Source organism: Haematobia irritans, chromosome 2 (genome assembly GCF_050003625.1).
Source record: "Haematobia irritans isolate KBUSLIRL chromosome 2, ASM5000362v1, whole genome shotgun sequence".
Classification (NCBI taxonomy): Eukaryota; Metazoa; Arthropoda; class Insecta; order Diptera; family Muscidae; genus Haematobia; species Haematobia irritans.
The window spans coordinates 82,317,010-82,343,529 of record NC_134398.1 but is presented as its reverse complement, the minus strand read 5'-3'; the positions used below and the strand labels follow the sequence as shown (position 1 = coordinate 82,343,529).

The following is a 26,520-nucleotide window of genomic DNA, read 5'->3' as shown; positions in this document are numbered from 1 at the left end:
GACATTAAATAATATGATGTTATTAAATCGTGTATTATGTGGGTATTTTGTCGTCATTCGATAGCACTTCATCATAACCGTCACCATCACTAAAAGATAATTACCAAATAAACAATAGAGCTCGAAGTAAGTGGATGACACATCCGTAACGATATTGATTTCCCTGGGTAGCGATAGAGTGATTAAATGCATACATTTTTATTTATTATCCAATACATTTGTGGTGTTACTGCTGTCAAATGTGGCATCAAATGTTGATACGAGGGGTTTTAATGATTGTTTTCGTAATCAATTAGCCAAACTCAATGGGAGATTAATAAGTCTGTGCTACTGCAGTTTAGCACCATGTCCCCACGTTTTATCCAAAGAACGGTTGTGGGTTTCGCCTTGAAAATTAATTTTTTAAATATGAAACATATAAATGAAAACAAACCTATTATTTGTCCATCTTGAAAACTCTCTTATCCGAAATTTAATTGAAAACAAGTAAGGAAACTCTTACTTGCGGGCGGGGTCCATAACTACTACATAGACTCTAAGAAGTGCCATAGAATTTGATGGCACTTCTTAGAGTCCTCACCACGTCGAAGATAGTCGTCGCGAATGCATCGTCTTTATTGAGAAGTTGTTCCTCGCCAATTTACTAAATTAAAGGATTGTCTATACTATGCGTATATTTTGAAACAATTAGGCATACCCAATCTGTACTGTTCAAATCTATAAGATTTAATAAAAATTTTAGATCTGTGCATTTAGTAATTATCAATATGGCAGGGATATTATAGCCTTCACTTTGTTAATTTTGTTTCAATATTTATATAATATACATATACATACAAGTGTAGCATAACGGAGGAGAAGTATATTAATGAAATGGATTAGGTCAAATACCTTTAGACTGTGATACGGTTAGATCGATGATCGAAGAAGGAAACACGTTTTCCATGAATACAGTTTCATTACTTCGGCTTGTGTGTGTCGAACAATGTGGTCTATGAATAGAACTGCCTGACTATATGCGATGTTTGCGCGTTTTTTATTTATTTTAGTTTTGTGTCGTTCCGGAACGAACTAGTTCCAATGAACGGTTCACTAAAAGGAACGATTGTCATTAGTTCCATTTCTTTCCTTCTCATTGTTCCTTTTGTAATTTATTTTTATTTTCAATTTGCGCTCCATCGTTCCGCGGATCGCAGTTTGATTTTTTGACTTTTGTTTGACAGTAGTTATTTGCCAATTCATTCATTTTGGGGGGTATGTATATTAAATTATTGATTGATATGTTGCTGTTTAATAGAACCATTAGTTCCATCTCAGGCTCTTCATAAAAAAATATATTGAAAATTAGTCTTGGGCAAAATCGTTCACCGAAGTAGTTCGTTCCGGCACGACACAAGACTAAGATAAAGTCATTGCAATAAATTAGTTTACACAAAGTATAGCATTATGAAATCCAAAGACCCATCCAAAGAGTTTAGTTTTCCAAGTATAGTTACTTCCTTAAATTTTCCATTTCATTCATTATTTTTTCTTACAAACTGTTTGAAGTAAATTCACTCAATTTTCCATATTTTTATATCTTTTAATTGACCACGAACTTCGTTGCACAAAGTAAACAAACAATTTCATCTCTGTCTTTAGTAGATGGCAGTGATGAAAAATGTAAAAATCCGGAACGGTGGAACGATTCCTTTTAGTTTTATTACGACTGAGTAAAAATTCATCTAGTAATTTTATGTTAATTTATAATAAATACTAGTGCATTGATCTATATATAATATACATATATACAGGTCGTATTAGTCAAAGAAAAAATATCCTAAAACATAAAAACTGCTATTACTGGAACATTTGCTGAAGACACAGCTGTTTTAGCAACAAATAAAACCTGTACTATTGCAAGTAATTTGCTGCAGAACTATTTGATGTGGTTCAAATGCTTGCACATTAAAACAAATGAATCAATATCTACCCTTGTAACATTCACACTAAATGGCGGAAATTGTCCCCCAGTATAGAGCATCCTAAGAAGGATGATCTGAAATACCAAGTTTGACCTCAAATATTAAAAATATGAAAAAGCGAGTTATAAAAAACTGCATTAAAAGAACTTCTTGTGTAAAGAACATCTTTGGGAGGACATTTTTGGAAGTGCTTTTAATGTGGTGCCGTTAGAACAACTACCAATGTTTTCTGAGATAAAAAACAAGCGACTATATGAGGAGCTGAATACAAGAGAAATAGAAATAGTACACCAATTACAAAAATAGCATCCAGAATAATGTAAATATCAAAATAATGATAGAAGGCATTAATAAATATGTGGTAAAAACATATATTTCATATTTTTAATATTGATTTTTAATTTAAGAATATTTCTTACCCAAAAGTTTGCCAGATATCGAAACAGGTAACATTCATCCAAGAAAAAGCCGCCATCAGACAAAAGTAAATGAAGAATCCTAAAAATAAACATAAACATTTACATAAACTTAAAAATTTATATATTTTATACAAAGGGCTGTGGTACAGAAGCTGAGAAGCGTGGCATGCAATTGTTTGTTTGCTGGAAAAACAGCCACAGTTTGCAGTTAGTTACTAAACATAAATTTTAGTTTAGGGCATAAAATAAAAACAATAATCTAGTGATGATAAAATGCATGCAGATCGTATTCAGATTCTTTTAAGAATATTAGAGTATGACGCTGACTAGACCGAGAGATACTCCTTCATCTAAAGGAAAAATAATTATAAATAAATTAACATTAATACACAAAATAATTGATCGGCTCAATTAAATAAATAATTGAGTTTATCGACCAAAATCAATTAAATTTGATATTATTAAAAAATTTTTAAAATAATTGAAAGTGCAGGATAAAATTAAAACGTTTTTTACTCAAGTATTTTTATTTCTAATTAAATCTGTGGTACTATTATTTTCGTGATCAAAAATCTCAATCGATCTGATGATGATTTACCTTCCATTAACATTATTATCAGATATGATCACGACAATCACGTCTCCACTAGAGGTGTGCACGTGAGTAATATTTAACTCACGCACACTCACGACAGAAAAATCTTACGCACGATATTTTTTGGTAGGGCTCACGCTCACGCATGAAAATGTTTTAAAGACTCACATTCATGATTAGAAATGTCCTGACTCACGAATAATTTCATGGGTAATTCACCTGAGGGACCTGACTGAACACTAAAATAAATGTAAATAAATCCAACTCGTAAGTGATTTATATTTGTAAGCGGTTTTTTTCGTGAGCGTATTTTTCGAAATTCGTTTCTAACGAAGTTATTATTTTCGTGACTCACGCTCACGCCGTTGCCATCTGCATGACTCACGCGTGATTCACGACAATTTTGTGTTACATGCACACCTCTAGTCTCTACTCTACGAAAATGCTAATTTTCTTTTCGGGGCTTTCTTAATTTCGTCTTCGGTAATGAAATTCCCCCTTTTCAGGCGACAATTTTTTAAAAAGCATAAATCTGGCGGGGTTCCTTTGATTTCAAGAATCTCTCTCTCCCTCAATGAATGAGAACGATAAAAATAACAGACTGCGTTCTAAATTTCGGCGCAAAACATAAAATAAATCAATACTATTTTACTTACCCGATGCAAAACAAATTGTTTCATTTGGTGTTGGCATTAGTTGACCTAATGCAATGCCTAGATATGCCGTAAAAAGACTGCTGACCAGACATATCAATATTTTTCCCGGCAAATTTCTCAGTCTTGATATCGATAGGTAGACTACTAATGTGGCCGCATAGAAAGAGCATGAGATCAATAGTCCAATAGTGTAGAGCTTGAAGCGTATCCGGTCATTTCCAACAACTTTCGAATCGAAGCAAAGAAATGTGTACAACTAATGTGAGAGTGTTACTCGTATCAAATTTACCAATGATCCGATTGTTACTTTTAAAAATTTTGAGGGGATTCCATTTACCTTTTGATCAGCCCATGTTGCATTCCGTATCTTCTCGACACAATACTGGTTATTGGTGTAGTGCTTCCTAGTAGCTGCCACGAATAGTGACCCGTCACGATCACTAATTGTATGAGCTTCGTCCGCATAAACATCGGGATCCAAACGATATTTCCGACAATCCAAACTTCGGAGTATGCCAAATACTGAAAATACACCAAATTGCAAATATGAGATAACATATCTCACATCATATTCCAAAATAAATGGTATTCCCCATTTTTGTAACTTTTCTGGATTAATTAGGGCTGAGTTTTCACGGTTTGCATATCCAGTACGAGAACAAACCTGATTTAAGATTAAGAGTTTATTGGGGCCAAATGCCCATAATCGGAGAGAATTTCAACGTAATTTTACGTTATATTTACAAAACCACTTATGAAGTACATTTCGTACTATTAACGAATAATTACGTTGCAATAACATAGCCTTTTTGTTGTATTAACGAAAATTATTCGTTGTATGAACGAAACATATTCATTGTATGGATGCAGCCCATACGATGTATGAATGAAAATTATTCACTCTATGAACTCATTTTTTTTCATTGTCTGAATGAAAGATGTACGTTGTATCAATGATAACAAACGTTATATTAATGAAATATCGGAATATTGAATTTGAGTTTAGTCATTGTTAAGATCTTTGAAATATCATTAAAATACAGTAAGAAATAATATTTATTATTTATGTATTATATTATTTCAGCTAGAATTGGGCTATTTTCTTAATTTTGACAAATTCTTTAATTTTTAAACATTTTTGATCATGGGCGATTTATCATATTGTTACGAATTTGATATTTCTAGATTTAAGTTTATTCAAATTAGTTTCCGTTAATTTAAAATTTATTACGTCATCAATTGTCAAAATCATTTCTTTATTTTCTAGTACTTTCCTAAACATCTTTTGTGTTCTTAGTTTCCCAATAGTTCATTGTAAAGTAAACCCTTTTGTTTTATTATCTTCATTGCTTATTGTTATAGTTGTAGTAATATGACCACCCAATAAACACAGGATGAGCGTTTTTCAAATGCAACAACTTTTCAGTTTGAGGGTAAATATAATTTTCAACATAAATTCAACTTGACTTGAAATAGCTCATCTTCAATACATCTTCAAATTGTTTGCGAATTACTTTCAATTTGCCAAAATGTTGACGAAATCTTTGAAAAGTTGTTGAAGATAATATGAGAAAACTTTGACAAAACACTACCCTAAAATGCAACGAAAAAACCATGTGGTTTTCAATACTTATTTGTGCAACGAAGTTCGTGGTCAATTGCAAGAAATAAAAAAATGGAAAATTTTAGACAAATAACCAAATAGTTTATAAAAATAGGTAAGTGAAAATAAAAAATGAAATAAAACTTTAAGGAAGTCACTAAATGTATATCTCTTTGCAGAAAACTAAAATTATGGATTCTACGTTCTTGAAAACATTAAAAAGCTGACCGATGAAAAAATGGTGGACAATTAACTGGAACTGCTTCAAATAGTTTATAATAATTGGTACGTCAATATGAAAAATTAAATCAACACTTTAGAGAAGTCACTAAATTTAAATCTCTTTGCAGAAAACCAAAATCTTTGGATGCTACATTCTTGCAAACATTAAGAAGCTGACCAATGAAAAATGAGTGGCTTATCGACAAGAAAAAGTTTCCAGAAACATTACAAGTGCAACCAATTAAAATTGTTAAAAACAACAAATTGTTGAAATCAACAACTTCTGGATGAAAAAGGGGATCACATCGTCAGTTTAATTCATATGCTATTATCAGTTTAAAATGGATATTTTGTGAATTCCTTTTGCTGGAAATCAATTCTAACACGCGGTCCAGTACGTTCCTAATTTCAAATTGCCCGCATGTTAATAAATTTTAATGCTGTTTTATGACACCAAAAGGAAGGAAAACGAATTATCAATGCAAAAGTGTTTACTAATAATGTTTAAGATATTTAAAGTTTTGTTGTTTGTTTTTTTTTTTTTTGTTCTTATTTGTTGATATGTTTAATAAGATTATTATTTATCAATTGGTATTGTAGTGTATTATGTAGTGTAGTGTATTATTATATATTTTATTTTGATGAAAATGAATAAATTATACAAAATTCATAGAATTTTGGCTTTGACTTTCAATTTGAAGTGGGGATATCATTCATACAAATTTAGGTTGAAAAGTATTTGCAACGATGTTAATTTTGAATTTGACTCGCATCGAAAATTGTTTGACAAATTATTGAGTAGCGATGCATTTCAATTTGAGGATAACACTTGAGATATTATTGCTAATGTGTTGAATTTCACTGTTGAGGGTAATGTCTGTTTTTTGTTGAGAACGCGATTTTCTCAACAATTTCTCAACTTGAATATTACCCTAATCCTTTGAAAAAATGTTTGAAAAATTGTTGAAATTTAGCATTTTTCAAACGTTTGTGTTTATTGGGCATAATCATCTATGCCTGTGCGACATCTGCCATATAGTAGAATGTTCCAGATGACTGTAGCCAAGACAATGAACATAAGCCGATAAATATGTGCGATATCGCCCGTGCGACATCTACCAGGTAGTAGTGGAATGTTATAGGCCAGACTACCGAGAATTTTCGATAGCGTTATACAGTACTATAAAAGAGCTGACACACGGAGCTGTGAAGTCACTCGTAAGCTAAAGTTTATACAGTACACATCGTAGAGCAAATAAGTGAAACCTATCAGTTAAACAAATAAATTGTAGATTATCGTTATTTGAAAAGAACTGTGTTTTAATTATCGGGATATTAAACACGCCTCAATATAAAAACGTAACAATATATTGTGAAAAAGGCCTCTTATTTCTAAGACCAAAACACGTCTTAATTCTATGCGTTACGGTTGCCAGATTTTTTCGAGAGAGATCCCCAAAAATTCGAAAGTATATTCCCAAAAAAATTCCCAACACAAATATTCTTCCCCATGAAAACCCTCCCAAAGAAAAATGCATACAAAAATTTTATGTACATAAATTTCAATCCTTAAAAGATAAAAAAACCTTATATCATCGAATTCTTTAATAGATAAGGACTTTAACATGTCTGTGTGGTGGTCAACGGTAGATGTGGGGTTTGCTATAAAAATTTTCGACTTAATGTAAAGAACCTTTGAAAAGTGTTTCTTCATAGTTAAACAACACTTGTAACGAAAGCTTATACAAAGTTGTACTATGTTTTATTGAAAAAATTACTGTAGTTTTATATTTTAGTTTTATTTCTTTCCAATTTAGTTTTTATTTTCTGATGACAAACAGTAGGAACAAAGGAAAACTTAAAGGAAAGTGAAGAAGAAGAAATGTTTGTAAATAAAGAAATTTTAGGCCAATTTAAGAAAATTTTAACTAAATTGTATTAAAAACGCAGTTGTCACGCGGATCTCACATAAATAAGTAAAAATTTTTCGACAAATTCAAAAAAATTTATTAGACATAATTATTTTGTTGTCACGCGGATTTCACAACAATAAGTAAAAATTGTTCGACAAATTCAAGAAAATTTATTAGACATAATTATTTTTTTTCACTTGTTAAAGAAAATTTCGAATTTTGGAGTCGACAAAATTGGAGTTGAAAAGTGCAAAAATGTCTTTAGTACCAAGTTCATAATGGACGCAATAATAAAATTTATACATTTTAAGGAATTCCACGGTTTTATCCCCAGCCAAATCCACAGATCTCCAAAGTAAAAAAAAATCTCCTACCACTAGAAAATCTCACCCACCATCTACACTCATAAAAGGGGGAGCTAAAGCCAATTGAACTTTATTTTAGTTCATGAAGATTCGACGATTTTGGTTAAATTTTGTCCGATGTCAGCATATGTTCCTTAATTGAATAATTTTTTGCTTACTTTGATGACGTGAACTAAAAATAAGAAAAAAATTGTATACAAATACAGCGCATAATTTTACTAAAAAATAAAATAGTTCATAGTTTCGTAAAATGGTAGAAGTTTGGTTAAACTGAGTTCATACGTCTCTCAAGTGAGTAAATCTCAATTTCGTAAAGCGTTAAAGACATTCTAACAATTATTAAATCCAATTTTTTCCTTCAACATCCACAATTTTCTTAAACAACAGAAATAAATTATTATTTTTAATAAATTTTCTTCAATTTGACAAAAAGTATTAACTTATTTGTAACATGTTGCAATTATAAAAGTACTTTAGTTAAAATTTTCTAAAATAAACCAAAATTTTCTTTCATGGTGAGTTCACATTATTTTGGTGTATGTTTATTATTCACAGCGAAATTGTAATGCCTGTGCACTCTTCAGCGAAAAGAAAACAAAAATGTTGTATAATACAAATGACCAAATTAAGGTTTGCCCATCCGACAAAATTTCGGTTGAACTTTTTACAGTATGTTTGTGAGAAAAAGCGAAGGTTTGCTAAAACGAAACGCATCTACACACAAAAAATTATCACCGAAATTTTTTCAATTAAACACTCAATTGAATTTGGAAACGGATTCAATTAATTACTTATTATTTAATCAAATCAAAAACCAATTAAAAAATGATTGATATTTGTAACGTTTCCAATTAAAATATTAATTAATTCAATCAATTTGTTAATCAATTCATAAATAGTTTTCAATTACAAACGTTGAACGATTGAAAATTTTTCCGTTTCCAATTACATCAGTGTTGTCAGGTTGGGGGTTTTCCCCCAAATTTAGGGATTTTTTACACGTTTAGGGGGATTTTTAGGCGTAACATTTATTTAGGGGGATTTCTGGGGGTAAAAAAAATATCTTAGCCCTTATAAAGTGGAGCAATTCTCAACAAAATTTGGAATAATTCTGGCATGAATTTTGAGAAACAAATAAGGGAAGTCAACCCATTTTCCTAAATACAAGTAAGTATGCAATGACATTCTTTTTTAAATGCATCTGTTGAAGAGGCATTTTTAATATTTGATACAATTAAAAATAAGGTTAGGTTAGGTGGCAGCCCGATGTATCAGGCTCACTTAGACTATTCAGTCCGTTGTGATACAACATTGGTGAACTTCCCTCTTATCACTGCCCGATTCCATGTTAAGCTCAATGTAAAGGGACCTCCTTTTTATAGCCGAGTCCGAAAGGCGTTCCACATTCCAGTGCAACCACTTAGAGAAGCCTTGAAACCCTGAAAGAAATGTCACCAGCATTACTGAGGTGGGATAATCCACCGCTGAAAAACTTTTTGGTGTTCGGTCAAAGCAGGAATCGAACCCGAATTTGTGACAAGTGGTGTAATGATTTTATCTAATGATTTTTATTTACTTCAAAAGAAAATTTTATCGATATTTTGGGCCTCTTTTTGTACTATGTACGTTCTTAAAATTTTTGGGGGTTTTTGAAAAAAGTCTAGGCCAATTTAGGGGTTTTTTCTTAAGATTTGGGGGGAAGAATCAAAAATTACCTGGCAACACTGAATTACATTGATCCAATCACCTTTGTGATTGAAATTGAATAATTTTGAGCGATGGAAAGAGAGAAAAGAGAATGGGTATTTATTAAACAACGAGATCAGTCTGTGGAAGTAACGTAAATTGAAAAATATGATTGGCGACATCCCTCTGCTGCGTTCGAAATGTGTACATAAATATTTTGCACACCTTTTTTGCATTTTTCCCGGAAAATGGGCTTTTTAGGTTCTTTTCTAAAAAACAGGCAAAAGTGCGAAAAGGCTTCGATTTCTGTTGTGAAAATAGTGCCACGCAGAGAGGCAAATTGCGGACATTTTCAGCACTGCCGACAAACGAGAGTGCTGCGATTGTCCTGTTTGCTCCTTTGAATTCTTTTCTGCCCGCTGAAATGATAGCATTTTTTTATGTTGCTGCCAACATTTTAAAAATGCCCATTCTGTACAGACAAAATGAAGGCAAAGGACTTTTTTCAGAAAAGAAAACACCATAAAATATATTTTTTCTTAATTTTTTTTTAGTGAGCAATTTTATTTCGTGAAATTGGTCAATCAATCCCATCAACTCTATCATTTTATCAAATATATAAGAATATTTTTGCAATCAAAAGGTGAGTACCGTATTGATCTTTTAAACTTGTAAATTTTTTTCACTCCTAGTTTTCTTAAAACCAAGAGCGGTATGGGTTTGCGGGAAGATTCACCTTGAAGTTGCGAAGTAGCGTTGGCATTAAATTGCATTTTTGTTGTACCTGCCTTTTTTAATTTGAACCCAAGTAGAGAGCAGTATATCTGATATAAAAACTAATGAGCTGAATTATGTAATGGTAAGAAAGTTCTTTCTTTTGGATTTTAAAATATGAAAAATATCCGAAAATAATAAAAATATGTATTTTCCATTTATATTTTTTCTATTTCCAGAATTTGCAAAGTATCATCAATATAATACTTAATATTACATTGCTTTGCCATTATTTTTGTCTTTGATTGGTTCAAATTTTAATAGACGATTTCAATGTGTGGAAATTTTGGAAAGGAATTGTTACTAAATTAAATTATCGAGCTCTCTAATACACCTTTTTATGCTAAATGACTACAACTGCAAAAGAAGATTATAAATCTGCAACCTGGAACTAAGAATTGAACTTGATATTCTATGCAGGTATGTTTAACAAAATTAACTTTTAATTGAACAAAATTAAATTCGAATTATTCTGTTTACTTTCAGAAAAACTAATTTAGCTTACAGGCTGCTGATTTATTTATTGGAAATCTAGGCGCATCTACATATTACACAGAAAAAAAGTGTCTTGTAAATTTAAGGACCATTTTAACTTCCACATAGTTCAACAAATTTACTGTAATATAGTTCATTTTTCGTAACCACAACGAAAATTAACTTAGCTAAAGGAAAACTTATAAAAATTCAGTAAATGTTTTTTAGTTCACTAACTACGAAATGGGAAGGATTTTTCCTTAAATAAATTCCCAACACAGTAGTTAATGCATCGTTGATTCTATTATAAAAATACATGGGCAATATAAAAATCTTACTACGAAATGTGGACAATTTACTAAGAAAAAATTTTGTACGGAAAAAAAAATTTTTAGTAAAATTTAACTTAACGACATTACCGATTCGTACGATGGCTACCTACAGATTATTTCCCTTTTTATTATATGTTGGAGTGTTTTTACTCACATTGAAAATTTTAGAAAAAGTAGAATAAAAAGTAGTTAATACACGCAAAGAAAAAAAACGTTTGGAAAACGTGTACCGAAAACGTTTTTCTTTTGTTAGAGTTTTTTGAATTGCTTCGAAAATTTTAAACTTTTATCACCAAAAAAATTCGTTTGTTACAAAATTTTTATTTTTTCAATAAAAAAAGTTATTTTTGAAATAACAACACAGTCCATTTCGTTTATATCAAACACTGTTCTTTTCTGACTTTAGGTCTTTAATAAGACACATTTTACAGTTCAAAATTTAATATTGTACAATGTAATGTTGAATATTTTTTCGGAATCTTCCGAATATATCTCGAATATATGTAAAAAAAAACAAAAGCAAAAAAAAAAACTTTGGCCGAAGCAGGGATCGAACCCACGACCCTTGGCATGAGAGTCGGACGTAGCTACCACTGCTCCACGGTGCCAAACTAAATGTTTGTTTCTGTTAAATAAACTTTGTTTATTCGGTTCGTGGGCGCCGCAAGCTATGCTATATAAATATAACTTATATGGATATTTATCTATTGATGACCATAACAGGTACATAGCTCAGTGGTTAGTGTGTTGGCTTACAATGTGCATGGTCCGCGGTTCGATTCTCCGTCCAGGCGAAAGGTAAAAAAATTTTAAAAATTTATAAAATCGTATAATTTCTTCTACATTGTTGGTATTACAGGAAAAGGTGTTAAGAACTAAAAATCCTCGTGGATGTGAGAAAGATGTGAGGGACAATGCAATTAGCAAGAAAATAATGTTTTTTTTTGAGCTAGTCTTTATGAAATTGTTTTTACATCCTGGAAAAGAATAAACGTTTATTACAAAAAGTATATACTTTTCTTCCAAATACACTTCCTTACAGCGAAAAGCAAATGAGAAACGAACTTTGTTTGTCTAAAATTTCGTTTGGGAGGAAAGAATTATTTTTTTGCGTGTATAATCCTTGACGGGTGTATATAATTTTTTAGAGATTCCTCATAGATTTGGTATATATTTTACCTTAACTTATAGATAGAATTCCAACTCCCAAACTCCCCCAGAAATGAATTAATATTTTTATATAAATAAATATATATTTTTAGCTGCATAGAAAAATCTTTTCGAAGATGTTGAAGAAAAGCTGGAGGTTTTATTTTGAAAAACGCTTACCTATAAAACTTGCACAAATCATAGAATACTCGTTGAAAAGTCCGTCAAACGACGGTCGAAAATAACAAATTGTTTTTGTTTTCGCACCACAAATTTCATTTTTGGAAAATGTATATCTGCTTTTTATGTGTGTTTGTTGCTCTTTTTGTGAACATGACTCGCTTTGTTTGGCCATAGAACAACAACGAAACAGCCAAACACACATGTGTAAATGAAATGGCGCAAAACCTGCGAAAAGAACCTGCCTAATTTAGCGATGGAAACAATAAAGAGATATTTCCAAACGTGCATATTCTTTTAAAAATTTTGGTCACTTTGCCAGTTACTCAGGGATGGAAAATACAATTTTTAGGAAAGTACAAAAAAGGTAGTTTTTGATCGGAAAGGTACTTCTTACTAAATTTCAACAAAAATTTCACTGGAATATTATTGTCAAGAGACTGAATTTTAAAAGAAAATAAAATTTTGACAAACATTTTTATATAAATAAAATTTTGCAAAAATTTTCTAAAGAAATAAAATTTTTCAAAAAAAATTCTATAGAAAAAAAAATTTTGCAAAATTTTTTCTATAGAAATAAAATTTTGCAAAAATTTCCTATAGAAATAAATCTTTTACAAAATTTTCAATTGAAGTAAAATTTTGACAAAATTTTCTATAAAAATAAAATTTTGCAAAAATTCTATATAGAAATAAAATTTTGACAACATTTTCTACCGAAATAAAAAATCGATAATGTAGAATCGCTTTCGTTTTTCGACTAAAACATTTTTGAAGTTCAATAAAATCCTGTTTTTGACTATGTCTTTTACGAAATAGATTTTTTTCCCACATGGTCTGTTTTGCCATATTTGTAATTTCTCAAAATATTAAAATATTTTGTCAAAGCTATTGTACCATAAATCTGATATCGACTCAAAAATGTCTACACAAAAGGTACTAAATCATTCGCGGGGGTACTATGGTACTGACCGGGGTGAAAAAGGTTTGAAAAAAGTACTATAGAACTGCATTTTCCATCCCTGCAGTTACTACGTTACCAAATGGACCGATAAAAACTTAATCCGATACACGTTTTTGTGAGCCTAAAATACCATAATATTTACAATTTCAGGCAAATCAGATAAAAACTACGGTTTCTAGAAACCCAAGGAGTTAAATCGGGAGATCGTTCTTATGGGGGCTGTACTAAAATATGGACCGATACTCACCGTTTTCGGCACACCTCTTTATGACCCGAAAATACCTCTAGATTTCCAATTTCAGACAAATTAGATAAAAACTACGGTTTCTATAAGCCCAAGACCCCAAATCGGGAGGTCGTTTAATATGGGGACCATACCAAAACATGGACCGATACTCACAATTTTTGGCACACGTATTTGTGGTCCTACAATACCTCTAGATTTCCAATTTCCGGTAAATTTAATAAAAACTGCGGTTTCTATAAGCCCAAGAAGTAAAATCGGGAGATCGGTCTATATGGAGGCTATACCAAAATATGGACCTATACTCACAATTTTTGGCACAAGTATTTGTGGTCCTACAATACCTCTAGATTTCCAATTTCAGGTAAATTGAATAAAAACTGCGGTTTCTATAAGCCCAAGAAGTAAAATCGGGAGATCGGTATATATGGGGGCTATACCAAAACATGGACCTATACTCACCATTTTTGGCACACCTCTTTATAGTCCTAAAATACCTCTAGATTTCCCATTTCAGACAAATTGGATAAAACTACGGTTTCTATAAGCCCAAGACCCCAAATCGGGAGGTCGTTTTATATGGGGACCATACCAAAACATGGACCGATACTCACAATTTTTGGCACACGTATTTTTGGTCCTACAATACCTCTAGATTTCCAATTTCAGGTAAATTGAATAAAAACTGCGGTTTCTATAAGCCCGAGAAGTAAAATCGGAAGATCGGTCTATATGGGTCTATACCAAAACATGGACCGATACTCACCATTTTTGGCACACCTCTTTATGGTCATAAAATACCTCTAGATTTCAAATCTCAGGCAAATTGGATAAAAACTACGATTTCTATAAGCCCAAGACCCCAAATCGGGAGGTCGGTTTATATGGGGACTATATCAAAACCTGGACCGATATAGCCCATCTTCGAACTTGACCTGCCTGCAGACAAAAGACGAGTTTGTGCTAAATTTCAGCACGATTGCTTCATTAGTGAATACTGTAGCGTGATTACAACAGACAGACGGACATCGTTATATCGTCTTAGAATTTCTCCCTGATCAATAATATATATACTTTATATAGTCGGAAATCGATATTTCGATGTGTTTGTAACACATGACAAACTTATTATACCCCCGTCACCATTCTATGGTGGTGGGTATAAAAATATTGTATGCATACCTATGCATAAATAAAATTTTCTACACATGAGATTATATGAATATTTTTATACCCTCCACCATAGGATGGGGGTATATTAACTTTGTCATTCCGTTTGTAACACATCGAAATATTGCTCTAAGACCCCATATAGTATATATATTCTGGGTCGTGGTGAAATTCTGAGTCGATCTAAGCATGTCCGTCCGTCCGTCCGTCTGTCCGTCTGTCCGGCTGTCCGTCCGTCTGTGGAAATCACGCTAACTTCCGAACGAAACAAGCTATCGACTTGAAACTTGGCACAAGTAGTTGTTATTGATGTAGGTCGGATGGTATTGAAAATCGGCCATATCAGACCACGTTTACGTATAGCCCCCATATAAACCGATCCCCAAATTTGGCTTGAGGAGCCTCCCGGAGCAGCAAAATTCATCCGATCCGGTTGAAATTTGGTACCTGATGTTAGTATACGGCCTCTAACAACCATGCAAAAATTGGTCCATATCGGTCCATAATTATATATAGCTCCCATATAAACCGATCCCCAGATTTGAACTCCGGAGCCTCTTGGAGGGGAAAATTCATCCGATCCGGTTGAAATGTGGTACATGATGTTATTATACGGTCTCTAACAACCATGCAAAAATTGGTCCATGTCGGTCCATAATTATATATAGCCCCCATATAAACCGATCCCCAGATTTGACCTCCGGAGCCTCTTGGAGGGGAAAAGTTCATCCGATCCGGTTGAAATGTTGTACATGATGTTATTATACGGCCTCTAACAACCATGCAAAAATTGGTCCATATCGGTTCATAATTATATATAGTTCCCATATAAACCGATCCCCAGATTTGAACTCCGGAGCCTCTTGGAGGAGCAAAATTCATCCGATCCAATTGAAATTTAGTAAGTGGTGTTAGTATATAGTCTCTAACAACCATGCAAAAATTGGTCCATATCGGTTCATAATTATATATAGCTCCCATATAAACCGATCCCCAGTTTTGACCTCAGGAGCCTCTTGGAGGAGCGAAATTCATCCGATCCTGTTGAAATTTGGTACATGGTGTTAGTATATGGTATCTAACAACCATGCAAAAATTGGTCCATATCGGTCCATAATTATATATAGCAAAAGTCATCCGATGCGGTTGAAATTTGGTACATTTTGTCAATATATGGCCTCTAACAGCCATGTAAAAATTGGTCAATATCGGTCTTTAGTTATATATAGCCGATGACTTATTATACAAAAATTGGTCCATATCGCCAAAAATAATCTACCAAAACTTTATTTCCATAGAAAATTTTGTCAAATTTTATTACTATAGAAAGTTGTGTCAAAATTTTATTTCCATAGAAAGTTTTGTCAAAGTTTTATTTTTATACAACATTTTGTAAAAAATTTATTTCTGTAGAAAATTTTGTCAACATTTTATTTCTATACAAAATTTTGTCAACATTTTACTTCCATAGAAAATTTTGTCAACATTTTATTTCTATACAAAATTTTGTCAACATTTTACTTCCATAGAAAATTTTGTCAACATTTTATTTCTATAGAAAATTTTGTCAAGTTTTTATTTCTATAGAAAATTTTGTCAAAATTTTATTTCTATAGAAAATTTTGTCAAGTTTTCATTTCTATAGAAAATTTTGTCAAGTTTTCATTTCTATAGAAAATTTTGTCAAACTATATTATATACGTATTTAATCGGCCTTTTTTTGTTTAATATATATCCCGTATGGGCTAACCTACAATTTAGAAGACAGTGTTAAAAAGTTTTACGATACCTTGCCATCGGCAAGTGTATCGCAACCCAAGTAATTCGATTGTGGATGACAGCCTTTAGTAGAAGTTCCTACGCAATCCATGGTGGAGGGTACATAAGATTCGGCCTGGCCGAACTTACGGCCGTATATACTTGTTTTTTTTAAGTTGAACACCACCCCCCCTCCCCCCCCCACGAATTAAAATCCTGGCTACGGCCTTGGAATGTTCCTTGTGTGTTGTTGGTATTTTTTGTGGTGAGAGTTGTTTTCTTGCAATAGCGAGATCAGAAAGTGATCGTGTGTGTGTGTGTGTGGAGTTGTTTTTCTTTACGGCAGGTATGTATCCTTTATGACTATTTGTGGCTGTGAGTTTTATTGTTGCATTCAGTTATGTTGATGCTTTTATGAAGTGCACACGTGGATTTAATTTTGCAAAATTGTACGTGCGGTATTGGTGTTTATTAATGAAAGTACATTTATTTCGAAACATTTTAGAAACTGAGAAGTGAATGATGTGATGTTAGAGAAATCAAAAACGCTTTTTATTGATGAAAAAAAAACAAATAACAGATTAAGGAACTGTATACTTCTGTTAATAGTTTAATATTAGTGCGGATTTTTAATTGATTTACATAAAAAATATACAACATGAGTGGTAATAGGATAATCTATATTTATTCTACATCTGGATCACAGATTGGAGATGCAACCATTTTTTTGAATGTATATTTTTTATGTTACAGCAATTCCTAAAGGTGAGTACTAAGTTCGAGTTTAGCCGCTAAAATTAAAAATAAATCACTAAGAAAAGTATAAAATTATACGTCTTCGATACAAATTTAAATATAACTTGATGGAAAATAGCCCAAACCAAGTTTTTTATAAAGATTATTTTTTTTATAATGGATTATTAAAGAAAACTTATCATGAAAATTGCGATTTTAGCCTCTAAACTCGAACTTAATATACACCTTAAATACTGTACACGACGATGCTGACGAAGTTTGACTGCGTGGTAATGAACGACGAAACCTACGTCAAAGCCGACTACAAGCAGCTTCCGGGACAGGAGTTTTATACGGCAAAAGGAAGGGGAAAGGTAGCAGATATTTTCAAGCACATAAAACTGTCAAAGTTCGCAAAGAAATATCTGGTTTGGCAAGCCATCTGTACCTGTGGCTTGAAAAGCAGCATTTTCATAGCTTCCGGGACTGTCAACCAAGAAATTTACGTGAAAGAGTGTTTGAATAAACGTCTGCTGCCTTTCCTGAAGAAACACGGTTGTTCCGTACTGTTTTGGCCGGATTTGGCATCTTGCCATTACGGTAAAAAGGCCATGGAGTGATACGCCGCCAACAACGTGCAGGAGGTTCCCAAGGACAAGAACCCTCCCAACACGCCAGAGCTCCACCCAATTGAGAAATACTGGGCTATTGTCAAGCGGAACCTAAAGAAGACCAAAAAACTGCTAAGGACGAGCAGCAGTTCAAGGCAAACTGGCTTTCTGCGGCGAAGAAGGTGGACAAGGTGGCTGTACAAAATCTGATGGCAGGTGTCAAGAGTGAGGCCCGGCAATTCGGATTTGGAAAAGCGAAAGCCTGAATATTTTTCCTGAATTTTATACTAATTGAACTTGAAAAAGAAATTTAATTTGATTTTTTAAATAAACGATTTCACCGATTTACACGCGTTTTCCCTTGACCAAATTTTGACCGTATCACCCTTTAGTCCATGGATATGATTCCAATAATGTACCTACTGGATGGATTTTTCAATGTGGTAAGTTTTTCTATAAACGGTATTTTGTCCGTTTTTAATAAAACGAAAATTTCAATTTATTAAAAATAATTATTTTCACTTGCAGGTAGACAGGTCTTGTAATGGTATTTTTTTGAATATGCTTACTGTTTAATGCTAATTAAGCTGATATCCTTATTGGATTTAGGAAATACTCTTGAAAACCGTAAGATAAAAATCAATATGAACGATAGAATTTGATAATATTTTTCTTATATTTCAACTTTGCAATTTCAGATGCTTATAATACAAATCCGCCCAACAAATGATAGCCAAAATCGATGAAATTGGACAATTCAATTGAATATAGCAACTTATGCCACATATATCTTTCATATGGATAGAAAACATGGAAATTTAAATTAATTAGTTTAGTCCTAATAACATAGAATATTACTCTTTTGAAGAAGTAATTACTAACTACCGACAAGTAACTGCATCCAACTTACGAATAAAAATATTTCTTTTATTGTATATCATAACCCATAGTTTTGTGTAATATAATAATAATTTTTCGAAATAAAATACTGGTGGTAATAGAAAATTGACTTGTTTTGTACGAAAAATTTCTTAGTTGTATACAGGCTTGTTGTACCTTTGATTCCTCAATTTCTCTACTTTTTTGAAAATTATACCGACAAACAGTTTATTTCAAACCAATTTCTTAATACAGGTTTCCCAAAAAATTGTTAATTTTTCCGGATAGCAGGAATATTTTGAATTTGTTTAACTATATTCTTCCCACATCATAGTAATAATGAACTAAAATACGATGCAATACATGAACTAATTTATAAATCATGAACTTATCTAGATGAAAAAAATCTTTGGCGCCAAATCATGGTCATTCTTACTATGGGTTAGTTCATTTTTCATAAAAAATAGTAAACTTTTTTTTCGGTGTAGAAGGAACATGCTAACATCGTTAATATGATAAGGAAGATAATGATTTATATCGTTTATTTTTTTAAGCCTTTAGTTGTTATTGATCATAATTGTATGTCTAAGTTATGTTAGAACAAAACACACTAATAACAAAAACCAAATTCTTTAGTCTATAGCGTAATTCAGAAATATAAAATATTGACGATTTTTTATTTCTAATAAAACTAAATAAGATTTTTGGGGTGCAATATATTGTTACGAATTTGATAATTATAGATATAAGTTTATTTAAATTAGTTTCCGTTAATTTAAAATTTAAAATTGTAACGATAAAATTTCGCTATCACTTTTTGGAATCATCTATTCATTTTCTAGTATTTTCCTGAATTTCTTTTATGTTCTTTTGTTTGCTTACCGAAATGTTAGTTCTTACTCTCTCATAGAATAACAACCCCTTTGCTTTGTTATTTTGCTTTCTCATTTCATCTCATTGTCTATTGTCATTGTTGTTGTAGTAATGCGAGCATATATCTATGTGAGTGTGTATGTGTTTGGCAGCCACCAGACGAATTACTTAATGGTCGTAGATCCTTCTAGCATTGTCTAAGAATGTTCTGGCGTTGCCAGAATATTGTAGTGCTACCAGAATGTTCTCGTATTGCCACACCGTCATATATAAAAGCGCTCGCATGCTGCTAACGAGTCAGTCTTAATTAAAGCGTCAAACGAATAACTTCAGTGTGAACGAATTGTAAAGTGTGAAGTCATAGTAAATAAATTGTAGATTGTCGTTATTTAAAAGAACTGTGTTTTAATTGTCGGGTAATTAAAAACGCCTAAATATAAAAACGTAACAATTGGTGTCAGAAGTGGAATAACGAAAAAAAAATCTACAATGAAGTTTAATGAGCTTCGAGTGGAAGACTTAAAAAAGGAATTGAGCAAACTGGAGCTGCCGACAACGGGCAATAAGGCCCAGCTTCAAAAGCGTCTACTGGAAGAGTTTGAACGGCGTAATATGGACATTGCGACGCATGAGTTTGATTATAAGGAAGACATTGATGAATCAATACTCGTCAATACAAGCAGTGTAGAAACTCCATCTGTGGCTTCGAATGTTGTGGATTACACATCAATGCTCAATGCTTTGAGCAAAATGATGGAAGAAAATTCTAGAAAAATGGAAGAAAATTCTAGAAAATTGGAAGAAAAATTCGACGAAAATTCTAGAATGGTCAACGAAAAATTACAACAAATTTCTGAAGGCATGGAGAAACGTGTGGACCATATAGAAAATCAAATTGTGGAATTGGATAAGAAAGTTCTTTCCGTGGATGAGAAAATTATGGTTCATGATGAGAAGTTTCTGCACATCGAGAAAAAAATGTCAGAGCTGGAAATTAAAGGTGGTCCAGTGCGCGTCATCGAGGGCTCAAAAATCAAAACTCCTGTTTTCGATGGCTCAACGTCATTTGATGTCTTCAAATTCCAATTCGAAATGGTTGCTTCTAGAAATTTGTGGAATGACGATGATAAAGCAATTGAACTTCTATTGGCATTAAAGGGCAATGCTGCTGATGTGATACAAAGCATTCCCGCTGTTTCTAGAAATAACTATAATGAAGTAATAGCGGCGCTTCAACGCAAGTATGGTGGAGAGCACAAGCAAGACATCTTTAGAATGGAATTAAGAGGTAGAGTCCAGAAATCAAACGAGACTCTACAAGACTTTGCAACAGAAGTTGAGCGGTTGGTGCTACTGACATACCCAGGCGAGAGTCACCCACTTGTGGACCGCATCAAAATTGAGACCTTTGTGAATGGCATTCGAGACCCAGACATAAAATGTGCAACATATGCGTCACAAAAGGCTACATTCGCAGAAACAGTAACATTTGCACTTGCGCAAGAAACTGCGAGATTGCTGGCACGGCCTCAAATTCACAAAGTACACAGAGTAGAGACCGAGTGTGAAGAATCGAAATCTATCATTGACTCGATGAAAGAGGCAATGAAGCAGGTAATGCAAGAATTGAAACAGGATGCAACTAAATCCCGAATCAAATGCTATAACTGTGATAAGACGGGACATCTAGCTCGAGAATGCAAAGCACGACGCAAACGGTCAAGATCCACATCACCATCTCCATTAAACAATAACCATAAGAAGGTGACCCCTCAGTCAAGTGAGTCACCTTTAAACTAAATCGAGCTAGTTCAGCGGGGCAAGAGCTGGCTCCCACAGACGATGGCCCCACCATCTCCATAGCAATAGTTCAACAGAAAAATAACAATTTAACTATTGCGGGTGTTATTAATGGCGACAAGCGTACTTTGACGTTGGATACTGGTGCATCAAAGTCTATCATTAGATCTGATTTAGTAAAAGGAAAAGTTACACCACTGATTGGAGTCAAGCTACGCACGGCTACAGGGAACCCGCAACCGTATATGGAAAGGTCACCGTAAAATTAACTATTGCTAACAAATCCGTTACTTATGATTTCATTGTGGCCGATATAGTAGACGAAGTTATAATTGGAGCGGATTTCATGATTGCTTTTGGTCTCAATTTGGATATGAAGCGTCGTGTAATGACATGGTGCGATGCCGAAATAACGGTAAACGTGGGATACGACGGGAATACACCTGTCAGACGTTTGACAACGAGCCAGTCAGAGTCTATACCACCGAATGCCGAAGCAATTATATGGGTTTCTATGAATGGAGATTGTGAAGTCGGCCAATTGTGGGTTGTTGAACCAGCAGAAAACAAAAGCAACAACATCTTGATAGCAAATGCCCTGGTAACAACGAACGAAGAGAGACTAATACCAGTTCGTGTCTTGAACTTGTCTGACAATCACGAGCAAATTGTAAAATTTTCTGATATTGGCAAATGTACACCAGCCGAGGCAATAGTCAATTTGGAAGGCAACTCATCAAAGACACATGGAGCAGTGAGAAAACATCTAGAAGCGTATGTCGAGGCTTGGACACGTCATCTATCGCCGTCAGAGAGAAATAAAGCCAAGCAATTGTTGTGGAAAAACGCCTGTGCTTTTGCTTCTGAAAAGGGAAATCAAGGAAGAACATCTGTAGTGAAACATGAAATTAAAACCGCAGAAGAAAGGCCCATAAAACAGGCACCACGAAGTGTTCCCCTGGCAAAAAGAGACGAAGTTCAAAAGCTCATAAAGGAAATGGCGGAGAGTGGAGTGATCGAGCCATCATCAAGTCCTTGGTGTTCCCCAGTTGTGCTGGTCAAAAAGAAAGATGGAAGTACCCGATTCTGCGTGGACTACAGAAAACTGAATGATGTCACCAAAAAGGACAGTTATCCGCTTCCACGCATTGATGACACGTTGGACACACTAGCCGGAACAACATGGTTTTCTACGCTTGATTTGCAGAGTGGATATTGGCAAGTAGAGATCGCCGAGAAAGACAAGGAAAAGACGGCTTTTGGCGTTAATGGCGGTCTCTGGCAATTCAATGTAATGCCGTTCGGGCTCTGCAACGCTCCGGCTACCTTCGAAAGATTGATGGAGCGGGTACTGAAGGGGTTGCACTGGAAATCGTGCTTGATATACTTGGATGACATCATAGTGATGGGCAAAACATTTGACGAGCACCTTAAGAACTTGAAAGACGTTATCCAGCAATTGTCAGCCGCTGGTCTACGCCTTAACGCAAAGAAATGCTCCCTTTTTCAGCGGGAAGTTAAATACCTGGGTCATCATGTGACTGCAGAGGGCATATCCACCGATGAAGACAAAATCCAAGCTGTCAGAGATTGGCCACGACCCCGAAATCTCCACGAATTAAGAAGTTTCCTTGGGTTATGTACATATTACCGACGATTCGTCCCAAACTTCGCCAGCATCGCCGCTAGTCTCCATAAATTGACGCAAAAAGGTCAGAAGTTCCAGTGGAGCGACGAACAGGAGGATTCATTCCAACATTTAAAAGAACTTTTATGTTCAGCTCCTGTTCTGGCGTATCCTATTCCGGGCGAAGAATTTGTTTTGGATACAGATGCTAGCGCGCATGGTATTGGAGGTGTGCTATCCCAACAGATAGACGGCAAGGAGAAGGTCATCGGATATTTCAGCCGAACGTTGTCCAAGCCCGAAAAGAACTACTGTGTAACGCGACGAGAGCTGCTAGCCGTCATAGAGAGTGTAAAACATTATCATAAATATTTGTATGGACAACACTTCTTGCTCAGGACTGATCACTCAGCTCTACGATGGTTGCTCCAATTCAAGAATCCGGAAGCTCAACTGGCACGTTGGATCGAGAGGCTCCAAAGCTATGATTTCAGTGTCGAGCATAGAAAAGGTGGAAAACACGGTAACGCTGACGCTTTGTCACGTCGACCTTGCAGTATAGAATGCAAGCACTGCTCGAAAGCTGAACATAAGGAGGAGATTGTTGATATTCGGCTGTTACACATCGAATCTGGAGTGGACTGGCCAACAGAACAGCGTAAAGATCCCATTTTGAACAAAATTATTTCGGCAAAGGAAGAGAACGAGAAGCCCAGTAAGAAAGACATCGCAGCCGAAAGTCCACTTATGAAATCATACTGGGCTCAATGGGATAGTTTAGTTCTAGTCAATGGATCCCTGCAACGTAAATGGGAAAGCGAAGATGGCAAGAGCAGCCGAAATTTGATCATCGTACCGGATTCCAAAATAAGAGACGTTTTGGCGGAGTTCCATAATGGTCCCAGTGGAGGTCATCTGGGAATAACCAAAACCGCCGAAAAAGTGAAGCAACGATTCTACTGGGTTGGATGCCAGAAATCAATTGCTGAATGGGTAGCCAATTGCGAGAAATGCATGAAGGCGAAAGGTCCAACAAGGAAAAGTCGAGGTCCTATGCAAGAGTATAGACCAGGAGCCCCGTTTGAAAGAATAGCAATGGACGTGGCAGGCCCTTTCCCAGTAAGTGATTCTGGAAACCGTTATGTCCTTGTGGTCATGGATTACTTCAGCAAATGGCCGGAGGTGTATGCAATTCCAAACCAAGAGGCAAAAACGATTGTGGATGTGGTCAACAAAAACTGGATATGTCGCTACGGTGTGCCGTCCGAGATTCACTCAGACCAGGGAAGAAATTTTGAATCGGCCATATTCAAAGAGATGTGTGAATCCCTTGGTATCAAGAAAACGAGGACTACGCCATTACATCCACAATCCGATGGCATGGTAGAAAGGTTTAATCGCACCCTGGAGGAACATCTTCGAAAAGTGGTGGACAACGGCCAGAGGGACTGGGACGAGCATATACCAAAGTTTTTGCTGTCCTATAGATCTGCCATTCATGATTCCACCTCTCGAACACCGGCCAATGTTCTATTCGGAACTGAGTTAAAGTTGCCTGGAGATCTGATATTCGGCGCTAAACCTTATGAGCTCGCCATGGAAGAAAACAGAAACGACATCCCAAACACTTTCGGAGAAGTTCACGAATCAGTGCGCAACAAAATAAAAATGGTCAGCAACAGAATGAAGGCGAGATACGATCGTGCTGTAAATACTGAGGGCTTCCAAGAAGAAGAATTGGTTCTGCTATTTAACCCGCAACGAAAGAAAGGACTGTGTCCCAAACTGCAAACACAGTGGGAAGGCCCATACAAAGTCATCAAGAAGATCAATGATGTTGTATACCGGATTCAGAAGGACGACAGCCCTAGATCAAAGATGAAAGTTGTACATCTGGAACGATTGGCTCCTTACGGAACAGGTTCTGTGCCTGTTCGGGACGAACAGGCTTAAGCGGGAGGCAGTGTTACGAATTTGATAATTATAGATATAAGTTTATTTAAATTAGTTTCCGTTAATTTAAAATTTAAAATTGTAACGATAAAATTTCGCTATCACTTGTTGGAATCATCTATTCATTTTCTAGTATTTTCCTGAATTTCTTTTATGTTCTTTTGTTTGCTTACCGAAATGTTAGTTCTTACTCTCTCATAGAATAACAACCCCTTTGCTTTGTTATTTTGCTTTCTCATTTCATCTCATTGTCTATTGTCATTGTTGTTGTAGTAATGCGAGCATATATCTATGTGAGTGTGTATGTGTTTGGCAGCCACCAGACGAATTACTTAATGGTCGTAGATCCTTCTAGCATTGTCTAAGAATGTTCTGGCGTTGCCAGAATATTGTAGTGCTACCAGAATGTTCTCGTATTGCCACACCGTCATATATAAAAGCGCTCGCATGCTGCTTGCGAGTCAGTCTTAATTAAAGCGTCAAACGAATAACTTCAGTGTGAACGAATTGTAAAGTGTGAAGTCATAGTAAATAAATTGTAGATTGTCGTTATTTAAAAGAACTGTGTTTTAATTGTCGGGTAATTAAAAACGCCTAAATATAAAAACGTAACAATATACATTTTTGGATTGAAATTTATGGCCAATATCAATTATTAATTTAATTGAATCAACCAAATAGTTGATTGATTTTTATCGCGAAATTAATTAAAATTTTAATTGATTCAATTAAAACTGTGATTGAATTTTATGTCAAAAACCAATCACGTTTTTAATTGATTCAATCACACAATTAATTGATTCCGTGACAAAATTCAATTAAATTGAAAATCGTGTTGGTTTTCAATCAAAATGGGTGATTGATACTACCATTTTCGTGATTGCAGACATTTCAATTAAAGAAATGATTGAATCTTCAATTTTCGTGATTGAAAATTTTTGTATCAGAGGCAATAAAGTAAACGAATACTCAAATTAGTTTACGATCATTCGTTGACGTTATTGCAACCAACGCATGCCGTATAGATGCAAGAAAAGCAGTACTGTTTTACTTCATACTATAAAATAGAATCATGTATCACTTCTGAGCAATATTGCTATTGAAATGAGCAATTATATCAGCGTTGTGTAGAAGTCTGTTGTTTTGTAAGCAGTTGGTTCTGCCTCTCTCCCTTACAATTCTGCTGAAATAGTGCTCCATTTTTTGCTGGGTTGTTCGAGAAAAGTTTGATAATTGTGGGCGGATATGATAATTGTGGGCGGAAGGAAACTTTTGGTAAATTTTAAAATTTTTTTTAATATTTTTAGAAAATTTTAACTAAACAGTATTATTGAACTATTTTGTGATAAATACGAATTTAGTAAACCTTTATGCTTAATTTGCGTATAATTTTTTTTTCGTTTTTTAGTTAATTTAAGTATCGTACTCAAAAAATTATTAGAGTAAAGGAAACTTTCTCCAAACATAATAATTGCATGAACTTATAATAATATAGTATATAATAATATAGTTAAATTGGCTTTAGTGAAATGGAGAGTTCACTTTTTTTGAGAGTATGAAGTACATACATTAAA

At 34.1% G+C, this 26,520-nt stretch overlaps 1 protein-coding gene and 1 long non-coding RNA gene across 2 annotated transcripts in view; one reads left to right on the top strand and one right to left on the bottom strand.

Moving 5' to 3' along the window:
- Positions 1 to 26,520, bottom strand: part of mthl15 (methuselah-like 15) — a 161,124-nt gene that overhangs the window by 111,079 nt on the left and 23,525 nt on the right. Inside the window, exons 2-4 of the mRNA XM_075295434.1 lie at positions 3,972 to 4,156; positions 3,635 to 3,890; positions 2,384 to 2,462 (exon numbers count right to left, since the gene is read on the bottom strand). Coding sequence (XP_075151549.1) covers positions 2,384 to 2,462; positions 3,635 to 3,890; positions 3,972 to 4,156 — 520 coding nt within the window. The remainder of the gene's footprint in view (positions 1 to 2,383; positions 2,463 to 3,634; positions 3,891 to 3,971; positions 4,157 to 26,520) is intronic.
- On the top strand, positions 5,041 to 6,134 carry LOC142225630 (uncharacterized). Its single transcript, XR_012719346.1, has 3 exons — positions 5,041 to 5,352; positions 5,417 to 5,522; positions 5,588 to 6,134. It is a non-coding gene; the product is annotated as an uncharacterized LOC142225630 (long non-coding RNA).